This window comes from Esox lucius, chromosome 19 (genome assembly GCF_011004845.1).
Source record: "Esox lucius isolate fEsoLuc1 chromosome 19, fEsoLuc1.pri, whole genome shotgun sequence".
Taxonomy (NCBI): domain Eukaryota; kingdom Metazoa; phylum Chordata; class Actinopteri; order Esociformes; family Esocidae; genus Esox; species Esox lucius.
In genome coordinates this window covers 35,657,756-35,667,002 of record NC_047587.1, presented here as the reverse complement: position 1 = coordinate 35,667,002, position 9,247 = coordinate 35,657,756, and the positions used below count along the sequence as shown (strand labels likewise).

At 38.4% G+C, this 9,247-nt stretch overlaps 1 protein-coding gene across 6 annotated transcripts; it reads left to right on the top strand.

The window, feature by feature from the left end:
- The first annotated feature begins 2,776 nt into the window (after positions 1-2,776).
- LOC105007318 (E3 ubiquitin/ISG15 ligase TRIM25-like) lies at positions 2,777-8,854 on the top strand. 6 transcript variants are annotated; one of them, XM_010866197.4, is made up of 7 exons: positions 2,777-3,372; positions 4,959-5,054; positions 6,547-6,777; positions 7,025-7,184; positions 7,298-7,363; positions 7,474-7,533; positions 7,744-8,854. In XM_010866197.4, exons 1-7 carry the CDS (start codon positions 2,782-2,784, stop codon positions 8,256-8,258), a joined length of 1,719 nt encoding a protein of 572 aa, XP_010864499.3. In that variant the 5' UTR covers positions 2,777-2,781; the 3' UTR covers positions 8,259-8,854. The 6 variants fall into 6 exon arrangements, with proteins under 6 accessions (XP_010864499.3, XP_028970905.2, XP_010864500.2 ...); XM_029115072.2 differs by having other exon boundaries at positions 7,025-7,105; positions 7,298-7,311; positions 7,744-7,774; XM_010866198.4 differs by having other exon boundaries at positions 7,298-7,311; positions 7,744-7,774.
- The last annotated feature ends 393 nt before the right edge of the window (positions 8,855-9,247 follow it).

The window sequence follows — 9,247 nt, the reverse complement described above, 5'->3', positions numbered from 1 at the left end:
TGAAACCTTTTAGGCTATGCCTACCTAACATCTATTTTTACGCATGCTAATTAGTATTAAATACCTACTAGGCTGTATCTTTTGATACATTTTTGAACCATTCAAGCTACAGACTCAAAACCAACTTTGGTTTACACGTTTAGGCTATCCCCAGTTCATAGGATGAAACATTTATAGATTTGATGTATGCTAATTAGCATGAATTGCATTATTCTATTGTTAGGCTATACAGTTTGTGCCACAGGAACGAAACCTACTATGTTTCACACATTTAAACCATTCCCACTGCAAAATATTAAAAGTGTTATCGATTTTACCCATGCTAATTACTTTTTCAATAATACTTTACACAAGGTAAAGAATATTATAAGGTGGAGCACATTGAGAAATGGTTAGAGCCTAAGTAATGTAACGTAGAGGACATAACCAATGTAAAGAAATCCTATTTTGATGGTTTTATTGTTGTTAATCTACTTTGGCGAGGGATTGTATTATAAATCCAACCACATTATATGTTCCCACCCGCACTATAATGAGCAATTGATCCTTTTGTTGTGGACAAACTATTCAGTGCCGCAGTGAATTTATTGTATGAAATACTCAGGAGAGTTTGAAACATTTGATAATGGAGCACCTGCTTCACCTCCAAAAATAAAATGTAATTTAAGTAAATTGACTAGTTGCATTGTATTGTACTAGTACTTCTTCCAAAATGGAAGAAGACAGGGAAAACGAAAATAATTTTGGGCCTAGTAGTCCTGGGGTGTAGTCCAATGGCTCATATCCACCTATGTTTAAACAGATTAGGACAAAAGGAAAATTGTGATAGTGCATTCCTTAGATTTACAAAGGATTTACAAAGGAGAAGAAGAACTGACCCTAGCTGGCACAATAATATTACAGCATAAAACCTTGGATCCATAGGAATGCAATGCCAACAACCACGATGGAACTCACAGGTGCTGATGGCAGTTTACCTCGTCAGAAGGTTTTGAAGGTCTTTGAACTACCATAATTCCCTGTTTATTACCCGCACCATTACAGCTTTTTGTGTATACAAACCTGAGTACTAACCCCACTCATATATAAACCTCATCCATATATTTGCCTGGAGAATTAAGACTCGTACATACATTGTTCATTAATATTAACATCTGCCATAGGGCGCTACCAAAATTAATTGGTTAAAGAATGAAAGAAGTTTTTGAAAACCCTGTAATGCCAATTGTATCATATTTACAACATGAGTTTGTGAGACCGTTACGTCGTCAAGCAGTCATCTGTGAAATAGTTTACTGGTGGAAACCGCTGTGGTTGAAAATGTGGGGTAGACGAAGTGAAGGTGTTATAATGACAGACAGGTAGATGTAGTGAGTGTGTTATAATGACAGACAGGTAGAGGTAGTGAGTGTGTTATAATGACAGACAGGTAGAGGTAGTGAGTGTGTTATAAAGACAGACAGGTAGAGGTAGTGAGTGTGTTATAAAGACAGACAGGTAGAGGTATTGAGTGTGTTATAATGACAGACAGGTAGAGGTAGTGAGTGTGTTATAATGACAAACAGGTAGAGGTAGTGAGTGTGTTATAATGACAGACAGGTAGAGGTAGTGAGTGTGTTATAATGACAAACAGGTAGAGGTAGTGAGTGTGTTATAATGACAGACAGGTAGAGGTATTGAGTGTGTTATAATGACAAACAGGTAGAGGTAGTGAAGGTGTTATAATGACAGACAGGTAGATGTAGTGAGTGTGTTATAATGACAGACAGGTAGAGGTATTGAGTGTGTTATAATGACAGACAGGTAGAGGTAGTGAGTGTGTTATAATGACAGACAGGTAGAGGTAGTGAGTGTGTTATAATGACAGAAAAGGTAGAGGTAGTGAGTGTGTTATAATGACAGACAGGTAGAGGTGGTGAGTGTGTTATAAAGGGAGAGGGGTAGAGGTAGTGAGTGTGTTATAATGGGAGAGGGGTAGAGGTAGTGAGTGTGTTATAATGACAGACAGGTAGAGGTAGTGAGTGTGTTATAAAGGGAGAGGGGTAGAGGTAGTGAGAATGCTAGAAAGGGTAAGTGCACTGAGAACACATTCTCATTGTTACTATTGAAAAAAGTTAATATTGAAATATGGAAATAAATGTGGCAAATGAAATCTTAGAAGGGGTAGGTGTTTGTAACAGTAAGGAAATGTGACAGATTGGAAATGTAGCCAGGATTAACTCTTACAGTCAGGACAGCTAAAACATAGGTGTTATGTAAGGTGATTTGAATACTATTTGTTGCTGCTCTCCTATTTACATATATGTCACTCTGTATCCCAACTTGTAATGTATTATTTGTTTATGCTTGACAGATGATTCACCAGTCAGTGCCAGGTGCTGCTAAGGAAGGCATAGATTAGTGGGCTAATTGGTATCTTAGTGGGCTAATTGGTCGTGAAAGTCTCCTTAAATCATGAAACTCGCCCTCCAGAATATTTTTTGGGGTTAAAATAGAGAGATAGTTTCAGAATCCCTCTCTTCTTGCTTTTTCCTCTGTCTTTTTACATGCATTCTTGCTCTTATAACCTCAAATATCCAGTATACTTCTATCTTTGATTCTTGCAATGTATTTGTGTACTCTCTTTACTACTTGGAATCATGTTCAAAACAAGTCAAAGTCCAGTTCAACCACTTTCTGTATCCACACCCCTGACAAATCCAGGAAGTATCCTCCCACAAACATGCTTCTAAGTTATCTAAATCTTCTCCATCTGTGTAAGAGTGAACCACAACCTTCCAAATGTCTCAGCAGGGAGTTCTACTGGACCAAGACCAGTTCTGTTGTTCTATCTGTCTGGAACTACTGAAGGAACCAGTCACCATCCCCTGTGGACACAGTTACTGTAGGAGTTGTATTGAGGGCTACTGGGATCAGGATGATCTGAAAGGGGTCTATAGCTGTCCCCAGTGCAGACAGACCTTCACTCCAAGGCCAATTCTGAGGAAAAATAACATGTTGGCTGAGGTGGTGGAGAAACTGAAGACAGGACTCCAGACAGTTTCTCCTGCTCTGTGCTCGGCTGAACCTGAAGATGTGGTGTGTGATTTCTGTACTGGGGATAGAAAACAGAAAGCCCTCATGTCCTGTCTGGTGTGTTTGGCTTCTTACTGTGAGACTCACCTCCAATCTCACTATGAAGTAGCTCCTTTAAAGAAACACAAGCTGATCAAAGCCACCGCACAACTACAGGAGAAGATCTGCTCTCATCATAACAAACTGCTGGAGGTTTTCTGTCGTACTGATCAGCAGTGTATCTGTTATCAGTGTGTGATGGATGAACATAAAGGCCATGATACAGTGTCAGCTACAACAGAGAGGACTGAGAAACAGGTAAGACCACAACAAGTTGTCTGGGTCTTAGAGTTGTGCTCATAAGTTTGCATAACCTGGCAGAAATTATGACATTTTGTATTGATTTTGCAAAGAAAATGTATTTTATTTTAGGATAGTGATCATATGAAGCCATTCATTATCACATAGTTGTTTGGCTCCTTTTTGAATCATGATGATAACAGAAATTACAAAAATGGCCATGATCAAACGTTTACATACCCTTGAATGTTTGGCTTTGTTACATACACACAAATTCCCTTTTTACATTAGACCAAGAAAGATTTCAGCCAAAACTGCCAGTAGAATTGTTGGGGATACAAAGAAAAACCCACAGGTAACCCTCTGGAGAAATACAGGCTGCTCTGGAAAAGGACAGTATGGTTGTTTCAAGGAGCACAATACAACGATTATTGAACAAAAATGAGCTGCATGGTCGAGTTGCCAGAAAGAAGCCTTTACTGCTCCAATGCCACAAAAAAGCCTGATCACAATATGCCCGAAAACCCCTTGACACGCCCCACAGCTTCTGCCACACTGTAATTTGGAGTGACAAGACCAAATTAGAGCTTTATGGACACAACCATGAGAGTTAGGTTTGGAGAGGGGTCAACAAGGCCTATAGTGAACAGAATACCATCACCACTGTGAAGCATGGTGGTGGCTCACTGATGTTTTGGGGGTGTGTGAGCCCTAAAGGCATGAGGAATCTTGTGAAAATTGATGGCAAGATGAATACAGCATGAATGCAGCATTCTTCTGCATGAAAGCTGTGCATGGGACGCTCTTGGACTTTCCAGCAATACAATGAAGCCCAAGATGACCCTCCAGTGGTTACAGCAGAAAAGGTGAAGGTTCTGGAGTGGCCATCACAGTCTCCTGACCTTAATGTAATCAAGCCACTCTGGGGAGATCTCAAATGTGCGGTTCATGCAAGATGACCAAAGACTTTGCAAGACCTGGAGGCATTTTGCCAAGATGAATGGGCAGCTATACCACCTGCAAGAATTCGGGGCCTTATAGACAACTATTACAAAAGACTGCACGCTGTCATTGATGCTAAAGGGGGCAATACACAGTATTAAGAACTAAGGGTATGCAGATATTTGAACAGGGGTCAGTTCATTTTTTTCTTAGTTGCTATGATTTGTTTTTTGATTGTGCCATTCTTTTATAACCTACAGTATAATGTGAATTTCATAAGAAATAAAATACATGTTTTCTTTACAAATGGTGTATGTATTACCAATTCCCCATGGGTATGCAAACTTTTGAGCACAACATTATAATCAAAGAATGAATGGTAAAGAAGGAAGTGAAACTAATACTGTTTGAATATCAGACAATTTAAAGGAAATCAATCCACAAACGTTCTTTTTTTTCTAAAATTATTTTTGAATTAAAATTTCAGTTTTCCTCTTTGATACATGTAGGTCTTCTATTAAATCTATCATTATTCACATAGCACACTAAAACATTATATTGAAGTCTTCATCAACAAGTTAATAATTATCTTTTATGAGCCCCAAATTTGTAGTATTTAAATAAATAAATATTGATACTCATTGAAGTGTGATTCTCTACAGAGTCAGCTGATGATCAGTCAGCAGAAGGTCCATCAGAGAGACCAGGAGAGAGAGAAGGAGGTGAAGGAGGTCCAACAAGCTATGGATTCCCTCAAGGTCAGTATTGTTGACAAGAGGAGACACCTTTTCACATCTCCAGTCAGAGAGGGGTAGAGGAGCCCCTCCTTAATCCCACTGAGACCACAGGCTGTCTGTTTTTTTTCCTTAACTAGCAGGTCTCATGCCGTCCAAACACACTGACAGTGTTCATATAGACCTGCATTATAATCCGAATAATGTTTGACTATTTTTCACTGAGATACTTTCTGAAGGTGAATGAGTTACATTTATGAATTTATGAAATGTATGCTCATTGAATGAGGCCTGTAATGGTCATAACCATAATTAGGTTAATGGTTGCTCAGCATCGCCATCCAGTGGTTACCTGAAAGAAATAAGAGGCAACACAATAATGGCATCTTCGCCAGCAATTTGTTTTTAATGTGTTAGAAGCAGTTGGCGGGCGCTCCAGAGAAACCTCTCTAACCATTTCCTTTGGTTGTTTATGTAACTTTACTCCATTTTTAAATGACTGCAACTGACCATTAGAAACACATAACATTTTATTCTGTCTGTATCAGTAGCGTCCAAATGGCTTATGTTGAAAAACAGGAAAGTAGCCATACCACGGCCTTTAAAACATTTTACTAAGGTGATGGCTATGTGTCCTAAATGTTTCTTTATGACAGCAATGTACCTAAATGGCTATTAAAACACATTTAAAACTGACAAGGAGGCATATACAGTATTTTTCAAAATTACTGTTATTTAGGGTATCATGACAACTTACAACTGTTAAGGATTATTATGAAATATCTTTAATTCCAACTTCATACAAACCTATATATATATATATATATATATATATATATATATATATATATATATATATATATGCTATCTGCAAATGTGATCCACTTGAAAAAATCTGTTAGATCAGTCATTACAGCTAGAGAGTTCATTGAAGTTAATCATTCTTGGTATGCGCATCAATACAGTTTTCTGAACAGGATTCATTAAACAAGTGTTTATTTGTGGTTGTATATGTTTGTATGATGGTGTGTGTCTGTATATGTTTGTATGGTGGTGTGTGGCTGTATATGTTTGTATGATGGTGTGTGGCTGTATATGTTTGTATGATGGTGTGTGGTTGTATATGTTTGTATGATGGTGTGTGGTTGTATATGTTTGTATGGTGGTGTGCGGTTGTATATGTTTGTATGGTGGTGTGTGGCTGTATTTGTTTGTATGATGGTGTGTGGTTGTATATGTTTGTATGGTGGTGTGTGGTTGTATATGTTTGTATGATGGTGTGTGGTTGTATATGTTTGTCTGCAGCAACATGTGATTTTGTAAAGGTGTTTGGTAACACAGGTGTGGAGACTATGTGATGAATGTGTGTTGATGTGGTGTTGTACTGTAATGTGTTTTTCTTCAGTGAACCATGATTGTGTCTAGAGGGTGGGGGAGGGATGGGGAATTTTTAGAGTGATGAAGTTGTCTCATTTAAGAAGGACAGCAAACATCTAAAAATATATCTCTCTCTCAGCTCTCTGCACAGACAGCAGTGGAGAACATTGAGAAGGTCTTTACTGAGCTGATCCGTTCCCAAAAAAAACTCTCTGAGGTGAAGGAGTTGATCAGAGCCCAAGAGAAGACTCAAGTGAGTGAAGCTGAAGGACACCTGGAGAAACTGAAGCAGGAGATAGATGAGCTGAAGAAGAGAAGCACTGAGCTGGAGCAGATCTCAAACACAGAAGATCACATCCAGTTCCTCCAGGTAACTAAACTGACTTGATACAGGTGATATGAAACGTATTATGAGACAGTCATTGTGAGCTCTTCTGTTGTCTGTGTTCAATCTGTGTTGGTGTACAATATGTCTTGCATTAAGATAATTATATTTTCAGTATGCTCTATATATTTAGAATTTCCTTTAGGTAAATCAGAAGGTAAATTAATGATACATATTCTCTCTCTCTCTTCCTCCCACATCTCTCTCTCTGCATATTCATGTCTCCCCCCAGAGTTACAAGTCTCTCTCCAGTACCAGTGTATCTTCAGACTTACCCAGCATTACTGTTCAACCTCTTCTGTACTTTGGAGATGTGAGTAAGACTGTCTCTGATCTGAGAGAGAAACTAGAAGACTTCCTAAAAGGAGAATCAACCAAGATCTCCACTACAGGTGTGTTAATAATGAGAACATTACACTTCAGACACCTCAAACTGTATTCTGAACTTTGAAGCCAATTCCACTTGTTTTTTTATTTAAAACCCTCTAATCTGGGATTTATTTAGATGTGCGAAACAAGGTGGGTTCAAGAATCGGTGAGAAAAACCAAAGAACCTGCAGGATCAGGAAAGGTTATGGACCTCTGCTTTAGACCATTGGATGTTCTTTACTAGTCATATTCATGTTTAATATGGTTTGATGATAATATTCCCTCTCTGTGAATGTGTTTGTATTTCTATAGATAATATAGTGGATGTTTTATTGCCTCCAGAGCCCAAGACCAGAGAACAGTTCTTACAATGTGAGTGTTTTAATCAATAATGAGAATCTTAAAACAATATAATGAATCCTTTTATAAAAAAAATGTAAACAGTAGATAGCTTCCCATTCTTGGATTATTTCTGACTCCTGCTCTGATGTGATCTCTGCTCTAATCATAGACACAGTAGAAACAGTATCTGACTAAACTAATTTTTCTAACTTCCTTCATTGGACTCTGCTCTTCTCCCAGATTCCTGTCAGCTCACACTGGACCCAAACACATTACATAGACAACTCTCTCTGTCTAAAGGAAACAGAAGGTTTACTGTTACACTTCATGTCCAACCATATCCTGACCATCCAGACAGATTTACTAACTGGTACATGCTTTTGTGTAGAGAGGGTCTGTCTGGACGCTGTTACTGGGAGATGGAGTACAGTGGGTTCCAGGTTTATATATCAGTCTCATATAAAGACATCAGCAGGACAGATGATAGATTTGGATTCAATAACAAGTCCTGGAGTTTAACGTGTTATAATGGTGGTTACTGTTTCAGACACAATAATGTTAAGACTAAAGTATCAGGCCCTCAGTCCTCCAGAATAGGAGTCTACCTGGATCACAAGGCAGGTACTCTGTCCTTCTACAGCGTCTCTGACACAATGACCCTCCTCCACAGAGTCCAGACCACATTCACTCAGCCCCTCTATCCTGGGATTGGTTTTTATATTTATAATGACACTGTTGAACTGTGTAACCTATAGTTGGTGTTCAGATAGTAACAGATGTTACACAGTACAATATTCAGACAGTGGAACTTCAACTGTTTTAAGTTTTTGATCCCCTCTATCCTGGGTTTAGTCTGTAAATGTAGAGGTACTGTTGAGCTGTAAACTGTAGTAGGGATCTCAGATAAAGGACATGTTGATGGTCATTGTATCTGATGCTTTAATCTGCTCTGTTAATATTTACAATAGGATTTTTCTGACTGATTTGATCTTTAGGTATTTCCATCATTATTCAGTTGATTCAGTACATTCATAAGGAATGTTTCTTCATGCAGACCTCATATAATGTATGTTTGACATTCAGAACCAACCCTCCCACAGCGACATGTTGGTGTCCCCATCTAGGACTTTTCCACTCAGATCTCCCCAATGATGCCAGGGATTTGCAAGTCAATGGGAGAAATATTTGTCACACTTTGCCCCCCTCCTGTAGTTTGGACACTGGTTACGAGTGCAGAAAACCACTTTCTTGCGTCCACCTTTATGGAAGTATATAGTTAACTTAATTCAAATGTTGTAGCAATCCCACATTGCGTTTTCATTTTCCACTTTTGCCTGAATTATTTCAGTCAATATGTAAATTTAAATGTAATTTGCATTGGAATTTTCATGTACTGGTATTCGCTGTCAAAATTAAAATGTTAATGAAAAGCCATTTTACATTTAATTTTCAAAGTCTTGCCCTGCTTTAATTCAAATGTTAATTCAAATGTGAAAAGTGAGAAACAGCGCCATCCTTTGCAATTGAATTCCCACACTCTAACACTGTTTTCCTGTGTGCGGGTCTTCACGATTGCAAATGTGCATTCGCATGCCTGGGGCATCTGCAACATTTTAACAATGTTGGTGGTTGTGGAGCAAAACATCAGACTACTGTATATTTAGTGCACACGCTAAAATCTACGGATATTTAGATTTCTATATAGGCGACAACAATGTCAATACCGTTTTTGAGAAATAGCTAT

What these genes read in the sequence shown, in the direction of transcription:
- LOC105007318 (XM_010866197.4), top strand. Translation starts at nt 2,782, where the DNA reads ATGTCTCAGCAGGGAGTTCTACTGGACCAAGACCAGTTCTGTTGTTCT. An exon ending in ATCACATCCAGTTCCTCCAG is followed by an intron (nt 6,778 to 7,024) that starts GTAACTAAACTG and finishes GTCTCCCCCCAG; the next exon opens with AGTTACAAGTCTCTCTCCAG. An exon ending in AACCAAGATCTCCACTACAG is followed by an intron (nt 7,185 to 7,297) that starts GTGTGTTAATAA and finishes GGATTTATTTAG; the next exon opens with ATGTGCGAAACAAGGTGGGT.